The sequence below is a fragment of the Motacilla alba genome, unplaced genomic scaffold (assembly GCF_015832195.1).
Source record: "Motacilla alba alba isolate MOTALB_02 unplaced genomic scaffold, Motacilla_alba_V1.0_pri HiC_scaffold_34, whole genome shotgun sequence".
Lineage (NCBI taxonomy): Eukaryota > Metazoa > Chordata > Aves > Passeriformes > Motacillidae > Motacilla > Motacilla alba.
The window spans coordinates 297,104-316,244 of record NW_024037436.1 but is presented as its reverse complement, the minus strand read 5'-3'; the positions used below and the strand labels follow the sequence as shown (position 1 = coordinate 316,244).

General features: G+C 46.9%; 2 protein-coding genes across 2 annotated transcripts in view; one reads left to right on the top strand and one right to left on the bottom strand.

The window, feature by feature from the left end:
- Positions 1-19,141, top strand: part of LOC119696597 (zinc finger protein OZF-like) — a 216,142-nt gene that overhangs the window by 141,657 nt on the left and 55,344 nt on the right. The window lies entirely within an intron of this gene.
- LOC119696535 (zinc finger protein 850-like) overlaps positions 10,055-19,141 on the bottom strand; it is a 28,590-nt gene continuing 19,503 nt past the window's right edge. Inside the window, 3 exon segments of the mRNA XM_038126278.1 lie at positions 10,055-12,758; positions 12,999-13,085; positions 15,917-17,988. Of these exon segments, the coding sequence (XP_037982206.1) occupies positions 16,969-17,988 (1,020 nt within the window). The 3' untranslated portion in view covers positions 10,055-12,758; positions 12,999-13,085; positions 15,917-16,968.

The window sequence follows — 19,141 nt, the reverse complement described above, 5'->3', positions numbered from 1 at the left end:
AGAAACGTGGGTGAGGACATTTATTGTGTTTAAAGGTGGTGATTTGTGTACGTTGTGCACATTTTAAGTGTGGCTCAGAAGGTTCCTCTGCCCTAGTAGTTTGGACTTGATCCCCGGAATTTTACTGTCTGATGTTATTTTGATTGTGTCCAGAGTGTGTGAGAACCAGAGAAAGCTGATGTGGGAAGATGCTGAAGTGCTTTATGCTGGGTTGTGTTGAGAAAAGTGGGCACTTTGAGAGATACCCCCTTTCCCGGTGAGTTTGTGTGGTTCTTCCCCCACATTGTGGTGATTTGGTTCTCGGGATTGTAGAGTTGTGTTTGTGGAGATTTTAGGATTTTGTTTGCAACAAGTGTAGCATTTTATGCAGAAGAACTACAGAATGGTGGTTTATGTTTAACTGTGGTAAAATGAATTAAAGGAATTCCAGGAATTCCCCAAGTCCTGACTCTCGTGAATTTGAGATGCTGGGGGGGGGGGGGGGGGCGCATATCAGAATTTTTGCTGTAACAGGCACAGTCTTTTTGCACGGCAGCAAAGTGAGTGTCAGTGGAAACAATGCTTTAATCAGATTGTGCAGGAACTGGAAAAGACTGAGATTTTATAAAACAGAGTTTAGATAGAGGAGACTAATGAGTTTGTATAAATAGTCTTTATCAGACTTCATCTGGTAATATAGTAAGTCTGAAATGAAAACAGCCCGCCTTAGAGGTTAAGTGATAAACGCCCAAGTGATAAACGGAATAGCCTGCAGGCAATTCCCGGGAATTTTTGGTGCATTGAGAGGCTGGTGGCACCTTGTGTGCAATGCAGAGTTTGTGAGAGGCGCTGGTATTGCTGTTCTATGCCCCAAGTGTAAATGGAAAGTTCCTGATCAAGTCGATTCAGAACCTGAGATCTTGAAGCCTATGTGTTGAGGATCACATCTGATACCTGCCACCTGGAGATCTGTGTGTGAGAAAAACTGAGAAAAGACACTGTGAGGCTTGGGTGGAAACAAGATAGTATAAGGAGAAGGAGATAATGAGAACTAACCAGAGGAAAGAGGTTCCTGAACTAGCCCCTTTGGGAGGGGCTTACTGGGAGAAAGCTGCCAGTAGGGGCGGCTCAGAAAATAAGAAGATTTATCATACCTTATTGCAGTTAATGCTGTTTTAAGATGGGAAAGCAAATAAGATGAAGTCTCATATGCTGACATGTTTTTCGCCTTAAAGAATCGCCCAGAATGACAGAGTAACTGTGGGTTCAGAGCTCCCTCTGACCCACTGGTATTAGCTCTTGAAAAAGAAAACAAAGCAAAGAGAAGGCAAATCAAACGTGTTGTTCAGCGTGCAGTGTAAGATAGCAATGTATGAAATCAGACAAAGTTTATCATGCTGAAACACCAAACGATTACAACTCGCAAAATGAGTACATATGATTTGTTAAAGGCTCCTCCTAAGGTAAGGGAGGACGAGGAGGACCTCCCCAAAAGGGAAGAGGACTCAGGCTCCAAAAGTATACCCACTCGTACCATCCCCCTCCTGGCAGTCCAATTTCATCAAGAACTAGGAGGTGACAGACCCCTCTGCGAGAGGCAGTGAGACCAGAAGAAAGGAAAAGGGTGAAATTTTAGTTCACACAGGGGCCATATATTCAGTTTCAAATAAAGCTTTAGTACCTATGGAGAATGATTATGTTGTAGTGTGGGGAACAACTGGCCAGTCTGAGAAGGCATACTTTTGTAAACCTTTAAAATAGCAATGGGGTATTTACAAGTTTTTGTATACGTCAAATTCGCTAAACATTCTAAAATGGGGAGGTTACTCTGGAGGTGAACGATCAAAAGTATATAAAGGTGTTAGGCTTAACATTAACAGCCATTGAAATTAGGAAGAAAATCAGTAAAGAGATATTAGGACAACTATTTTTGGCAGTATGGGCCTGTGGTGTACCAGGCAGGGTGAAGAATGACCCCCCATAGTAATCAAGCTTAAGGAAGAGACACAACTGGTGAGAATTAAGCAGTACCCCCTGAAAAAGAAGATAGGGAAGAAATCAGTCCAATAATTAATAGTACAGGATTGAGGGCTGTCAATAAGATAACAAAGAATTTAACAAAGAATTTATATTCCTGTGGTAGCAAATCCATATACTTTACTAACTTGTTTAACACCTGAATTAACCTGGTTTACTGTTTTAAATCTGAAAGATGCTGTCTTTTGCCTCCCTATCCACAAAGCCAGCTAGAAAATTTTTGCATTTGAATGGGAAAGCCCTAAAAGTGGGCTCAAAGCCCAGTTCACATGGTCCATGTGCCTCAAGGCTTCAAAAATTCCCCCACTCTGTTCGGAGAACAACTTGCAAAGATCCAAAGTCCTGGGAAACTCCACAGGTAGAAGGAATAAGCCTTTCAAATTTCCTAGAACTCCAAGGATACAGAGTATTAAAGAAAAAGGCACAGGTAGTGAAACAGAAAGTAATCTACCTGGGGTACAAGGTTACTGCTGGGCAACTGCGGAGGATCAGGAACAGGACATCATGCCATGACCAATATGATCAAGTGAAGCCACTTTATTGCAAAAAGCAAGCTATATTTATTTTGTGTTCTACTGTTCACGCCTCAAGCTGATACCTGATTGATTAAATCCTTCTACACACGCATTTTAGTATTTCAGTTAATTTTAGTCTTTCTTCTCTGTGCGTCTCGCTGCAGTTTTCTTGTCTGCCTTTGCATCCTGAACTGTCTGCTTCTGAGCCTGTTCTTCCTCTTTCATGTCCTTCAAGGGCATTGTGACCTTACTCAGTTTCTATGAAGGCTGGATTGTGTGTATGTTGTACATGTCCATTGTCCTGAAAAAACTCTCAACAATTCCCCTGTCTTGTTTTTGTACAAGCCAGACTGAATTAATAGCATGTTCAGTTATTCTTTGCACACACTGTAATAAGCAGGGTACAATAAGCAAAATCACTAAAATAATGCAAAAAACCATAATGCCAAAGCGAACTAAGTCTTTAAGCCAACCAGTAATGCCCCAAGATTTTAACCACTCATCAAAAGGGGTTATTAACAACTGTAAGTTTCTTCACGTTTTCTTTAAATTCCGAAAGTTTCTTATGAATTGATTCAGAGTGATCAGAAAGGTTCATGCAACACATCCCTTCAAAATCTTCACACTCGTGCCCTTGTGCTAGCAGTAAAAAATATCTATGGTAGCTCTATTTTGTAACACAGCATGGCGTATGCTATCAGCATCAGCAGTGAGTTCATCAAGCACTGTAGATGTGATGTTAATTTGTTTCCCTGCCCAACACGCCAGTTGCCTCAATTGCGTGAGGACCTGTGCCGAGGCTACTCCTAGCACGAAAAATGATGCCAATGTAACTGATGGTGGGTCCCACAATTGTACCTCATCTCTACATTCAGGGCCCAACTGATGCACACTGTGTCTCGAGTGTTGGGACTTGTGACTGATGTTAAGCATCTGGTGGTTGTTAGGGGCGAATAATGTTAGTTTGCCGAAATAACACAGTCTTCCTAGCGCATTCTGAGGCACTGCAAGCCAGGCTCTATCCCTGCAAATGAGGAAAACCCCAGGAGGTAGCATTTTAGCTGCACCTTGCTCTGGTGGTAAAGGCCTTATTGAATTGTTGTAATGATCTGTGGTATTGTAATACCATGAGGACCCGGGGTGATAGTAAAAGGTTTAAAATCATAGAAAATTCGGAGAGCTAGAAAGAAAGTTAGGCCCTGGGAAAATGTTAAAGGTAGGCCCTGGGAAAGTTAGGCCTTGTATTTGCTGGACCATGCGAAAATACACTTTTGTAACCAGTATATGATAAATGATATGATTGTTAGATGTGATGATTATTTAGTAATTAGATGTAATTATTGTTTAGTCATAAGAAGAATCATGAGAAACTATGTTAGGGGTTTGAGGGGGATCATGAGAAATCCATGCTTGGATGAAATCAATGTATACAATAGAACCATGTAAGTTTAATAATGAATATGTAAGTTATATAATGATGGAATATAAAACAATGTTCATCCCAAACCCATGTCAGAACCAGATTTGGGTCTGTACGCCTGACACCCAGAGCTCTTCAATAAAAGCATGTGCATAAAATCATTTCATGATTATGTGTTCCTGAACACTAACAGGGGGATATCCAAGTGCTATCATTTTTTGTTCATTCCTCTTTTATGCCAAACAAATCTGAGCTCATAGAATAATACCCAAAAAATAGACAGTAATTTCCTGGTATAGAACCCAGGATGTCTAGCTCCTGTGGCTCCATGCCGGTGATATTCAATCCCTGGGCAATTGTAAAAGCTTGTGCTCCCAGGGGGTTCATTGGAATCCCAAAAGTGTCACACCAATTTGCAGAGGTTGGTCTGCCCTGGATATTCCACCATTGGACTTTGCACCAACTTGACCAAGCATCATTTAAATTTTTGTGCATCGTGGCTTTAGTCCAAGGTCCAAATTCTTCCATAGAATCTAATGGAACTCCAATTAAACTCCAATTAAAGTATGAAAAGGATCAGAAGATGTAGCCAATGATAAACAAATTGATTCCTACCCTGTTTGATTAGCCCATGTGACCCACGTGTTTGTTTGCTGATCAATGTTTTGCGATCCCTGCATTTTTCCTGTTATTGTAATGATTATCATCAATATTATTTGCGGGACAATTGCCATTGTCACCACCTTTGCTGATCATGTCTACTCTTTAGCCAATATTCTTTGGCCTCGTCCCACTGACTGTCAGAAACGTGATGCTGTTGTGGCACTGCTATTCCTCTCCCACACTGCAGCTGTAATCTGACTTTGCAATACAATGTGATTTGCTATTGCCTGTTTTGCCAATTGAAATTGAATCCAAAGCAAACTTCGCTGATCCTGTATTTCAATAAGGGCTAAATCCTGCTTAAAATTCCAACATTGTAAAAATGTCCCTCAAAGGGGTTCAGGGGGAGATTGTCTTCTATGACTAGACCCTAAAAATTTTTCTAATGCACGCCCAACATAAAGCGTATTAAGTATACTAAAACATCTATTGCAAGCTGAATTAGTAAAGCTAAATTTTTGCTTTTTCCTGTGAGCTATAAAGAGATTATTTTCCTGATGGACTTGTTGTCACGATCCTCCCTCATGGACAGGAGGATTGTGATGGTTCGTTATCTGATCTCAGGGTACAAAACACCAACACGGCAAGGGGTTTGCAGTAACAATCAAAATCAGTGTACTTTATTGAATGATCACAGCAAAATGCATTGGAGGGGATTGGGGAAGAGAGAGAGAGAGAGAGAGAGAGAAAGAAAAGAAACCCTAAAGGAAAGAAAAGGAAAAGTCAGAGTAGGTATATCTACCAACACAGAGAGTATGCAATTCTTCGAGGTCCAGTCGATGTCCAGTCGAGGAGTCGCCTTCACATTGGGGAGATCTCGAGTTAGGTAGCTAACTCGAGGGGTTTTTATTATAATTTTCTATTGAAAGTTGGGAAGGAGGGGGGAAAAGATCAGCAGTGGGTGAGAGCTATTGTCTTCTTGGTTCAGTGGTCACTACCTGCAGGCAAACATCTCAGTTTGATCAGCTGTTCTCCCCCACACACACTGCCCCCCTCCCCTCCCAGGTTAGAGGTTTCAGTCCTTGGGGAGAAAAGGAGTCTTTTCCATATCAGGGTCTCATGTCTCAGCCTTGGAGGGAGTGGCTTCTCCCATCTCAGTCCATCTGCCACGGTGGTTGTACAGTAGATGAAGGGCCTTCTGTGGAGACCACCAAAGGGTAATTCCAGAAGAGAGTCCAGCCAGGCTTGGGGGTGGAAAACTCCAGGCCATTGTCACAGAGCAATGCACGCGAAGGAAGGTCAAGGTGCTCCTTGTCCTTTCACTGGGAGCAGTGTAGCATAAGGTGGACAAATGCACCTGTGAACAATAACTCAAGTTCCAGTCCCGGGGCCTTGGCAAGCCCCACCAAACCAGGATGTAGGATCCTCTTTCGGTGGCCTCAGTTTTCTTTTCACGACGATCGTGAGGCAGATGAGAAAGCAATCTTGGGCAGAGTCTTACACTTGTCGCCACCACTTCAGTTTGCATTTAACACACTGGACCCCGATCCATGGTTTACAAAAATAGCCATGAACAGAACAAACTTGTTCAATTTGATTAAAGACCCGTATTGGCAGTGGTGGTAAGCTGTTGTTACTGGTTACCGTAACCCCAGCTCCCGGTAGCTGGCCCTCATCTGTTACTAGCTGTGGAAAAAAGTTCAACTGTTGTTCAGCCACTAGGTGCTGGAGTATTGGCTTCAGCTGCGTCTGGAGTCGGTGTTGCCGACATCCTGCTTCTGGACAGAGCATTAGCTGACAGGTACGGCTTTAGATAAGACTTTACCCACTTAGCCAGAATCCAGCTAATTCCTTTATCTGTAAGTAAGCACATGTAACCTCTTCCCATTAATTTCACTGTTGCTGGCCCATCCCACATCCCTGTTTCTGGGCTTTTAAACATGACTTGAATACCATCAAATAATTCGTCACTTGGCCTACATATGAGGGCATGGTGCTCAAGAATAGGTTCATCCCTATCCCGCTGTGATTAAGTGCAAAGATAGCCTTATCTATCCTTTCTTCCAGAGATAATCCTATCATTCCCCCTTTTTGTTTTTGCAGCATGCCCTTGAATGTCTGATGGGCTCGCTCAATAATCGCCTGCCCTGTAGGGCTGTGTGGAATACCGGTGTCATGTTGAATACCCCATAAGTTGCAGAAATGTTGAAACTTTAAAGAACAATAATCAGGGCCATTATCCGTCTTGATGGCTAAAGGGACTCCCAACACTACAAAGCAATTGTACAAATGTTTCTCAGCATGATGTGTTGTTTCACCTGTTAAAGGGGTAGCCCATATAACACAAGAGTAAGTATCAATACAAACATGCACAAACTTCTTCTGGCCAAATTCTGCTACATGTGTTACATCCATTTGCCATAATTGCAAAGGTTGGGTACCTCTTGGGTTAACACCAGTGCCTAAGCCAATGCCATCCCTGTTGTGGTGTGTCATTTTTATTGTATATTATTTAAAGTTGGTATGTTCTGTTCAGCCCTGTTCACTCCTGTTATATGGTTCTGCCCTGGTTCTTCCCTCCCCATCAGTTCATGCCAATCCCCTTATCTCCACCCCAATTGTCCTAATTTCTGCTAATTCATTACTGTAACCCCTCCCCAGACCCCTATCCATCACTCGGCAGCCCCTCCCATTGTTCCAGAATCTTCTACTGTTCCCGTCGAGTGATTGGATTAGGAGCCGAGGTCCCGCCCCCAGTTTAAATGCATTTGTTACCCCAGCAGTCATTCCTTTGTATCCCCCCACCCCCCTGTTTCCCGATTGGAGCTGGGTCCAGCTCCGCCCCTGTTCTCCTCCCCCTTTATAATCCCGTGTAACCCTCCCCTCAGGGTCCTCGCCTGGCTGGTTCCCGTGGAGTTCAATAAACCTGGACTTTTGCCCCTGGACGGAGTCCCTCTTTTCTTCACTTTGCCGCAGCTGCCTCTAAATATTCCAGCTAGGCGCCCTCTGGACACCGCAGTGCATCCGGAGAGTGCCTCCCGGTGCTGGCTACACCGATCCTGCTCCCCCAGCCAGGAGCCGAAGGACACAGCGCAGCACATCCCTTTGACAATCTGGGCAGGATTGTACAAAGCCAGTGGCATCAGTAAGAGGGATACCAAATTGTTTAACCAACATGTTTGCAGGTTGATGTAAAAAGGCATGAGAATTTTTTGCTTGTTGAAATTTATCGGAGGATGGCATTGGCAAGACAGCGGCTACCAACCGATTGGCTCAAGCGTTACCTTCAGACAGACCAGGGAGATTTTGATGACTGCGAACATGAGGAATTAAATACTCCTGTCGGCATTGGTTCAAATTTCTCAGTAGTTGGCTTAAAAGTGAATACAAATGTTTGTTACTAACTTCCTTAACTTCTGCCCTTTTGAGGCGTTGTACACAACCAACCACATAAAGTGAATCAGCAACAATGTTAATAGCCTGATCATTCCAATTCTCAAAGGCCCAAATAACTGCCTTCAACTCCAAGGTTTGCAATGTATCTCCTGCTTCCCCAGGAATTATATGCTGTGTCCATGAACCCTTTTGCTGCCACGTACAAGCAGCCCTTTTAGACCATTTGCCTGCATCTGTAATGAGTGTTATTCCTAGTACCGGACACTCAGATTGCCATGGTCTGTCCTCCAGCCGTTGCTAAAAAGGCTATGTAAAAATTGTGACCTTTAGTTGACTTCACAAATCCCTGCCAATTAAACCTAACAAATTACCGGGAGCCTGCATGACATAGGGTCTTGTTGTTACACTCACTCCATCTGGGAAAGTAAAGGTAATTACCTCCCTGCTTACTCGAGTTGCTTGGGTTCCACCAATCCCTGCAATTTGCAAAACAGGATTGACTACTGGCCAATTTTTGGGCCATATAGTGCTTGAAATAATTGTTACATCTGCTCCGGTATCAATTGTAAGTCTCTTGGTAGTAGAATTACCATTGGGATGTGTCAAGGTTACCTGCTTATCCGGTTTACCTCTCATAATGTCCATTGCCCAATACACTTCTGGGTTACCTGTTACCCCACTCCTTCAATCCTGTGCAGGGAACACAAGACTTAAAAGGAACAAGTTGTGCAAACCATGATCCTTTAGGGATAGATACCGGAGAGAAAAATGTCCTTACCTATTGGAGTTTACCAGTATTGCTGAACTGGACGAGCCTTAGCTTGTCTGGCCCCTGCTGCTGAACCAAACAGCGGCAACTGTGGTGCTTAGCCCCAGAGACAGCTTTGGCTAGCTGTGAGTTGCAGTTGGGCACTTGAGAACAAGTTCAGGCGTGGCGGGGCTCCAGTGGTGTGGCTGGAGTTTCCGCTCGCAGAGGATCGCTCCTCAGGTTCCCTCTGTCGGAGAAGCTTTAAGGCGATGGTGAAGGAAGGAGTCGGTTCTGATGGAGGGTTTCAACCCAGGGTTTTTATTCTGGCCCGCAGGCCTCTGAATCTAGCAACAGCTCCAACAGAACTACCACCGCATGGTTTGCTCACCCTTTTAACCTGGGGGGGGGGGGGGCAGGAAGGAATAGGAGGACCAGGTGCCGTGTACAGGAGAGGAGATTCCAAGGGATAAAGGACACCTGGATTGTCCAATGCCCCCCAGGGGGCATTGGTGGGGGGCATCTTTTGAATCTGCCCAATCACTCTTTGACCTTCTGGAATTCCAGGATTGACAGACAATGCTCAGCAGGGGTCTGGGTGAGGAAGGAGAGGTGATTGACACACCCGGGGAAGGGATCTTCAGGGAGAAACCCGGGTTTCTGAGGCAAAAAATGACATCCCACCGCAACAAAATCTTTAACCAATTGGGAGAAACTGGGGGTGGAACACAAGGCGGGGAATACAATGTTTAAACCAATAGGGGATTACAGGGGAGGAGAACAACTTAAACAAACCAATGGGGTTTCGAAGGACAGAAAATTGATAGGGAAGTTTCTAGAGAAAGGGGCAAGCTTGGGGAGGGATTGACGTTCAATGGCAGGAGGAACCGGGAACAAAAGGGCAGGTCTTTGGGGAGATGGACGCCTAGGGCAAAACCAACAACACAGGGGGGAAAGGAACAATCCACTGGAAATAAAATATGCTATAACAATGCAAAATGGATGGGGTTATAAAATTGATTACTAGGACTGCATTACAATCAAAAACACACACCACAACAGATGGGGCCTTGAGGAGTGAGGGTATCGGCCCAGGACATGTTTCAGTGATCCTCCAGGCATAGCAAACACAAGGGTTTGCTGGTGCTGAGAGGCCCCCTCAGAGGGAGATTGCTGGTCATAGCCTACAGTGGCCCAGGAGAGCTCAAAGGGTCTCCTTTTTGGACCGCTATTGATAGGGTCATGTCACAGACATATTTTATGAAAATCCTTTTGCCAGGATTTTCTTCTCCTGAGAAGATGAGGAGCCTCAGTGTTATGTTTGCCCAATTATCCAATCACAAAGAAAAAAACAAACAATTAAATGTAGCAGCAATTTTAATTAAGTAGTTTAGAATATATAAAATTGAATACACTCAAAATATTGACAATATAATTGGGTTAAAAGGAGGAATAATCTGGTTTTGATAATAACGCATAAGCAAAAAAATTACCACGGGGTACGGAGTGCAAGGGCTTTGAGACCGCTGTCACTTCACGTACAAGGTCATCAAGTTACAATTCCCCTTTTTATGCTGTATGTCATCACCATCTCCTCCCATTTTTGATTTGTCACACTTGTGTCTCCACCCTTATCATCACCTTCATCATGCATGCTCCACTATTCTTTTAGGTGGTCGCACCACTCTTTGAGGGTCATCTGAGGAAGGCTTATCCTCTTCCTCAGGTGTCATTTATTTCACCTTTGGATTACACATGTGCACTAAGCTGGTAGAGTATAAGCCAAAGCTAACATAATATAAGCCAATATCATGTTCTAACATTAAAGCAATAGATCTCGCATAATTAACATTTTCCTGATTTCCATCCAAATTTTCCCTCTCTTTTAGATAAATTTAGTAATAGTTATCCCTGGCTTCTTCTTGTTCTGAACATCTGCAGGAGAAGGGGGAACAGATCCCTCCCCTCCCTTCTTCCTGGCATTACACTTTTAAACTATTTTGTTATCTCCAAATATTAATTACTGTATCAATATTGATTATTGTTTCAATTTTGCCAGCATGAATCACACCTATTTATCACATCAGGAAAGAAATGTAAACAATAAGTATCTGCTGCTGTGGAATGCAACAGGTGCTTCCTTGATTGGTCCCTGTTAGGTGTTTCTACTTCATAACCAATCAAGGATGCAGCTGGGTCAGACCCTCTGGGAGTCACAAGACTTTTCCTGTCCAGCTTTCTGATGAATCCTTCCCCTCTATTATTTTAGTACAGTTTTAATACAGAATTTTCAATATAATATATATCATAATATAATAAATCAGCCTTCTGAAACATGGAGTCAAGATTCTCATCTCTTCCCTTGGACCCCTGCAAATCTCACAACAGGGCCACAAGAGAGTGGGCTTCAGTCACAACGTTTCATTCCAGCCACACTTTGGCTTGGCACTTCCTCTAAAAGTGTGAGAAAGGAATGTTGTGCCATTCAGGCAAGAGGAATATTTTTCAAAGGCTGGCCATAAGGAAAACAGGAGCCTTTTAGCACTTCCTGGGAGCAGACAGTATTTCTGATAAGCTCAGAAAGAGCTGAGCCCAGGTGCTGTTTCCAAGGACAAGACCTAAGAAGCATTTCTCAGATCACAGCAGCCTGGAAAGGAGGAGGGGGCAATGCACCACCACACTGGGATCTCAGGGGTGCCCATGGCCTGGGTGATGCTGGCCTGATGTCAGGCACCCACCAAAGCCACTCTATCCCTGCCCCCTGCAGGAGCACAGGGGAGAGAAAATTTAAACAAGAGTTCCTGGATCAGGAGAAGACTGGGAGAGATCCCTCATCAAACACCAAAATGGGCATCAGAGACCCAGCCTGGGCACAGGGAGGGGATTTATTACCAACCAAATCACAGCAGGACAAGGAAAGGGGGAAGAAATCTCTCCAACACCTTCTCCACACCCAACAGGAATCATGCGGAGGGATCTGGCCAGTGGGGGTCACTGGGGATCTTCCGACAGGGATCCTCCCAAGAGGGATGGAGCTGGAGCAGCGCATGAAGCTCTTGCCTCACCCAGGGCACTTGCAGGGCTTTCCTTACAGGTGCCTCTGTTGGTGTTGGGTCAAGGTAGAGCTCTTGGAGCTCTTCTGACAATTGGGACACTCATGGAGCCTCTCCCCAGTGTGGATGCACCAGTGTGTGGTGGCCTACAGTTGACCTATAGGCCTCAAAGTATAAATTATTATAAAATTATAACGAAAATATGTGATCAGTTACATAATTACCTTACTTACATAATTCGACCAGTAAGAACAGGCCCAGGCCGTTGGAGACTCAGGCTCCTATTGGCTGGCTGAGCAGGAAGTAACTGGCTCAGCCAATGAGGATTAACCTCATGGGCACCTGTGGTACCTAAGGGAGCAAGATCTGAGTAAAGTGAACTGCTGCTGCATGAGCTCAGTGTGTCTTGTCACTGGTCTGTCTCCGAAACTGTGACAGGTGACGAGCGTGGAGTTGTGCTTGAAGCCCTTCCCATGGCTGGGCCAGTGGAAGGGCCTCTTCTCTGTGTGAATCCACTCATGTATGAGGAGATGGAAGCTGGTCCAAAACCTCTTCCCACTATCAGGACATTCGTAGTGCCTCTCCCTGCTGTGGATCTTGCAGTGATTGATGAGGTTGGAGCTCCGCCCAAAGCCCTTCTCACATTCCTCACACTCTTAGGGCCATTCCCCCCATGTGGATCACCTGGTGCTGGATCAGGTTGCAGTTCTGAAGCTCCATCTGAAACCCTTCCCATATTCCAAGCACTTGTGGAGGTTCTCCCCGCCCTGAGGATATTCCACCAGCTCCAAGCTCTAGCTGGATTTCCCTCTGGCCACCTTCCTGGCACAGGGAGAGTCTTTCCTCCTCACAGCTCCCTGGGCTAGGTTTGCAGCCCTTCCTTATGTGGGACCTCCAGGGCTTTTCCTCCCCGTTGGATTTCTGTGCCATGGAGCCACTCAAAATGGCCTCTTCCACGAGGTTCTGCCATGGGGATTTGTCCTCCCTGGTCTCCATCTGCAGCTCAGTGCCTGGGGTAAGGAAAGAAAAGGAGAGGAAGGAATGAAGAAGGGAGAAGGACAGAATGAGGAGAGGAAGGAGGGTGGACAAGGAGAGGATGGGATTTACCTCTGTGCCAGAGGGAAGGGGATCACCCAATGCATCCCTGGCAGGATGGCTTTGGCATCGGGGTTGTCCTACAGCCAGGGGTGATGCTGGGCTGGGAGATAGATCAGAGGAGAGGGGGAAAGGAGCAGTGACCTCCTCCTCACCTGCCTCAGTGTCCCAGGCCATTTTCTTTTTCCTCACAGCCTCCTCCTTCTCCATTCGATCAAAGTTTGGGATTGACAAATCCTGGCCTGGAGGAAAAACAATGGGTGAGAACCTTGGTCCTGCTGCCCAAGTCCAGCTAGAGAAGTAACTGCTCTGTTCACAGTCAGATGGGCCCAGACCCTGCTCATCTCCAGCCTCCCCACCCCTCCAGGCTGCCGCGATCCCCCAGCTCCGGGATTGGCCTTTGCTGCTCTCCCCACTCCGATGCCAATCAGAGCCCCAACACCGATGTCCCCACCCCACAGCGGGTACCACTGTCCCAGTGTTACAGAGAGATTGTCACAGGAACCCTCCACAATTCTCCAAAGGGGCATCTGTGTCTCACCTTTGGGGCCCTACAAGATCCAAACATCCCCTCCCCTGCAAACAAACCCTTCAAGAGACCCCCCGATGGATTTGGGGTGAGCTCCTCCTCCCCGCTCACCTGTGAGATCTGGGGGGGTCGATGCTGCCAGGGCCAGGGGAGCTGCAGACTCAGAGGGGGGGCGGTAATTCATGTGGTTCTGCTGCAGCTCCTCCTCCCCCTCCTCCTCCTGTTCCTGCTGCTGCTTGTCCTTTTTCCATCCTCCTCCTCCTCTCTCCCTCCTCTTCCTACTGCTCTTCCTCCCTGCCCACCCCAGATCCCCCTTTCTCACCCACCTTTCCCCCACAGCTGCAGCACCAGCAGCATTTGGGTGGAGGGAACCCCCCATGGATAGTAAAAGGTTAAAAATCATAGAAAATTCGGAGAGCTAGAAAGAAAGTTAGGCTCTGGGAAAATGTTCAAGGTAGGCCCTGGGAAAGTTAGGCCTTGTATTTGCTAGATCTTACGAAAATACACCTGCATAACCAGTATATGATAAATGATATGATTGTTAGATGTGATGATTATTTAGTAATTAGATGTAATTATTGTTTAGTCATAAGAAGAATCATGAGAAACTATGAGGGGGATCATGAGAAATCCATACTCGGATGAAATCAATATACTACAATAGAACAAGGTAAGTTTAATAATGAATATGTAAGTTATATAATGATAGAATATAAAACAATGTTCATCCTGAACCCATGTCAGAGTCAGATTTGGGTCTGTACGCCTGACACCCAGAGCTCTTCAATAAAAGCACCTGTATATAATCATTCCATGATTATGTGTTCCTGAATGCTAACACCATGAGCCCCCAGGGATGGGCAGGGGGCTTGGGGACCCACCTAGTGTGGATCCATCTCCCCCAGAGCCCCAGGGAATCACTCCAGGAATCGAATGATGGGGACACAAAGGGATCCCGATGGAACCATGCTTTTTCTATCCCATCCCCACCTTTCCCTCCCCTCACCCATCACTCCCCCAACCCAAAGACTCCTCCCAACTCAGTTTGGGGGTCCCATCCCTCTCCCACTCTGAATCCTCTTTTCCCCTGCTCTTCCACCCCTTCCTCACTGTCCCTCCAGCAACCTCACCCCTGTGCTTGGTTTTGGGTGATCCAGGCCCCTCCTGCTCAGTCTAGGGAGTCACATCCCCCCTTTTCCTCAATTCTGGCAGCTCCTGGCAGCTTTTTCCTGGGAGGAATCCCTGAGTTTTGGAAATTTTTGGGTGTACCTTAGTAGTGTGACAGCTCTGTCCTGCTTTCCCCTCCCTGTTGTGGCCCCTCAGCTGCCCCTGACACCCTGGGGGTGCTGGGATTTCCCTCCTGGGAACAAGGATGTTCATTCCCTTCCAGAAGCCCAATGCCTGGCTGGGGCTCCAGGTCAGGGGGTCCTTGAGCAGCTGCCCCACAACCTCCCCCAGGGTCTCCCAGCACAGCCAGAGCTGCTCGGCCTGGGTCCCCAAAGGTCTCAGCAAGCCCCAAGTCCCTGCCAGGAACCCTCAACTCCCTCAAGCCCAGCATCCCCCACATCCCCTGCAAGTTCCCCCCATGGCACCAGCCATGGCCATGTCCCCACATGTCACTGGCCATGTCCTGCCATGTCCTCACCCATGGCTGTCTCCCCACCATGTTTCCATCCCCGTCATTGTCCCCCACATCTCCATTCATGCTTGTGTCCCCCCATGTCCCCATGAATGGCCCCTGTTGTAGTGTGCATTTATATTTTGTAATACTTTGTAATCACATTGTTTTATATCCTCTTCTATTCCCAAATGGTTTACTCCAGATTGTACCTCTTCCCTTTACCTATGTAATCATTCTCTTTTGCTGAGGTCATCCCCAAATCCCTGCCCTGGCTCCCTGTCAGTCACTCAAATATCCCATCCTCTATATCCAGAGCTTTCAGACAAAGTCGTTGAGTGATTAGCCCGAGGCCAGGGGTCAGCCCCCCAAGTACTATCCTATACATTATCTCAAATGTCCATTCCCCATGGCCTCATCCCTGGGGGATCTTTATTGGTCAAGCAATATGTATACCTTCCGTTTCCTCCCATCTTTTAAAAGTGACCTCAGCATTCCTTTCAAGGTGAGGAACCCCCTCAGGGGCTCTAAATAAACCTTGGACTGGCCCCTGCTGAGAGTCGGCCTTTTATCCTCTACCTGTGTCTCTTCTGCTGCAAAGGCAAATAGCCTAACAGCCATCAGTACCCTTGGGGCACAAGGGAGTGTCCCCCCGCTGTCGGCCGCTTTGGGGCTGCCCCCCAACTGTGTGCCAACCTGGGGCTGGCCGGGATTCCTGAGAGGCTCCCAGAGAGACAGAGACAGGCCCCATCCCTGCTGATGTCCCTGTGTGCCTGTGTTACTCTCCATGTCTGTGTCCTATCATGACCACACCCATGTCTTGATTCAATGTCGATTTTTACCTCACTATTGGATATTTTATTAAAGGGATAAAGAGAAATTAAAACAAAATCAAGGCCAAAAGAAAAGGATTTCCGTGTCCATACCAGCTGAGGATTCACGTGCTTTGGCAGAAGGCAAGAACCTTTTTTGGTGGAGTTTTCATCCCACTATGTCCAAAATCTTGGTCTTTTCCCCAGTTTTTCACCATTTGGCTGCAGAAGACACCCTTGGGCAATAGGAAATCAAAATCATGGAATCCCTGAAGTTGGAGAAGACCTTGTCCTGGTTCAGGGCAAATTTGGGAGAGAACCCCCAAAGGGGCTCCTCTAGAAAGCAGATTCAATCGGCTCCTCCCTTAACCGGTTTTGGAAAAATAAAATACCTCCTTGGAGAAAAGTGGAAAAACCTGTTCATTAACAATAAAACCTCTTGCCGCTCTGAAAGAGAGACAAACTCACAAGGTCCCCTCCGTGGGCTGTAGCTGGGCTCATTCAGTCCCTCTGGTGCTGGAAATGCCGCGGCCCAGGCCCGGCCCGGTGGCCACAGGTGCGAGCTGCCGCTGCTCTGCTGGTGTTCAGGCCAGAGCAGGTTTAAACAGCTCCAAAGAAAAGGGAAAAAAACCCCACAGTCCGGGGAACTTCTTTGCCTCAGCAAGCTAAAATTAACTAAAAGGCAAGGAGAGCTCTGTCCCGGTGTCTCTCCATCTGCAGACAACACAGTGCGGGAGCAGGAATGTGGAGGAGTGAGTGCAGTGTCTCAAAACAAACCATGCGCTTTTCTCTCCCCTGTTCACTCTCAGGACAAATCTTGAAGGTGCAAAACTTATTATTCAGTATAAACAAAACAGACAACTGGGGATAGAAGCATCATATAGTCAACCTAGGACATAGCTCCAAGGCCATTCAAAACTCCTTGATACCACCAGAAGATAGGATTAAATGCCAAAGATTTTATGGGGCTCAAAGTTGACAAAAATGTTCTCCCCAAGGAATTCCCATGGTTGGTCTGTGTCCTGATGGATGTTCCTGCCACTGGGTTTATCTAGGTGCCCACAGGGAACCAGGAAGACGTGGAGCCTCCCAGCCAGGTGTCTCCCCAACACAGATCACCAGGACCACAGATCACCAGAGCTCTGCTCAACCAGGGTCACTGGGGATCATCCAGCACCAATCCTCCCATGGGGGATGGAGCTGGAGCAGCGCACAAAGCTCTTCCCGCACTCGGGGCACTCACTGGGCTTCCTTTAGTGGTGCCTCCGTTGGTGTTGGATCAAGTGAGAGCTCTGTGAGAAGCTCTTCCCACACTCCCCACACTCGTAGGGCCTCTCCCCAGTGTGGATGCGCCGGTGGATGGTGAGTTTGGAGTTTTGCTTGAAACCCTTCCCACAGTCGGGGCAGCGGAAGGGCCTCTCCTCTGTGTGAATCCGCTCATGTACGAGGAGATCGGAGCTCCTTTGAAACCTCTTCCCACACTCAGGACACTTGTAGGGCCTCTCCCCAGTGTGGATGCGCTGGTGTTTTCTCAGGTCAGAGTGCCACCCATAGCTCTTCCCACATTCCAAGCAGGTGTAGGGCCGCTCCCCAGTGTGGATCACTTGGTGCCGAATCAGGGCTGAGCTGTCTCTGAAGCTCTTCCCACATTCCCCACACTCATAGGGCTTTTCCCCAGTGTGGATCCTCTGGTGTTGCGTCAGGTGGCCCTTCTGGCTGAAGCCCATCCCACATTCCCCACACTCATAAGGCCGGTCCCCGGTGTGGATCACATAGTGTCGCATCAGTTGGCCCCTCTGCCTGAAGCTCTTCCCACATTCCCCACACTCAAAGGGCTTTTCCCCACTGTGGATCCTCTGGTGTTGGATGAGGATGGAGTTGTGGCTGAAGCTCTTCCCACACACTTCACACTCAAAGGGCCTCTCCCCAGTGTGGATCACCTGGTGCTGCCTCAGGCTGGAGCTGTGGCTGAAACCCTTCCCACATTCCAAGCACTTGTGGGGCTTCTCCTTCCCATGAGGCTTCTCCACCGGCTCTGAGCTCCGACCGGATCTCTGGCCGCCTTCCTGACTCAGGGGAGCTCTCTCCTCCCCACAGCTCCCTGGGCTGGGTTTGCAGCCCCTCCTCCTGAGGGATCTCCAGGGCTTTTCCTCCGCCATCCAGCCATGCCCTGGGAATATAAAACCCTGTTTAGGGGAAAAAAACAAGAGGAGAGCAGCTTGGACTGGGAAAACATCTGTGCCCAAGTTCATCTCAGAAAGACATTGGGCATCTTGTGTCTGTAAGAACCTCCGAAACAGCCAAGATTCAGTGCAAAAATCCCAGCACCCAGGGGACGCGCTCGGCCACAAGCACCTGGCAGAGGCATTGCCCTCCTCGGCAGGGCAGAGCCCACCCAAACAGCCCCTGGCAAGGAATCAGGGCTCCAGCTGCAGGGCACAGGGACACTGCAAGCACAGACAGCAGCACCCTCAGCACGAGCAAGTCCAGCCCTTGATGGACATGGATTGGCAGGGGTGCCACAGCTCCCATCACACCAGGGACCCACCACACTGGAGCCCTCGAGAACATTCAGGGTGGGTCTGCATCGAGAGGAGGCCTCTCCTGATGGACACAGGGGCCTCTCCATCCACTCTGAACCTTAGACCCAAGGGGAGAAAAATGCCAAATATATCCTTGATTTTTCATGGGGTAAGTGGGAAAGAGGAGTGATTTTATTCAGCCACTCTTAGCAGATATGGGGAAGGGTTTGAAATGCATGAATTTTTAATTGCTCCTTACTGTGACTGTAATTTACATGGAATGGATTTGATTGCTAAATTGGGAATGCAAAACAATATTATAAATGGTGATACAGAGGCTAGTTCTGTTATACCTTTGTGTCAAATGTCTGTCAAGACCTGGGCTGATGTTAACCCAGAAGTGTGGGCAGCCTCAAGGAAATAGGTAAAATTAGATATGGAGCCTCTCCAAATTATTTTGAAGCCACCATGACAAGTGGTGTCTAAAAGCAACACCCTTTTCCAATGGAGGGAAATGTGAAAAATGCATATTATATGATTGGCTCTTTGCAAATATTAAAATGAATACTATGTGTGCTGTGTTGGAAAGTTATGCTGTATTAATCTTTTTCAAGTAGTGCTGGATTAATCTCTTTTTAGTGTGGTACCTACAGTTTTTAGACTACAGCACAATATTAAAATAGAAACTATGTGATGTACGATACTTTTTGTAACTAGCTCAAGGAATGGAAAAGATAATCAAGAAATTCTTCACATTATCTTATCAGGATAGAGATAACAGTAACAGACATCAAGATCCCAAGAGAACAATTATTGC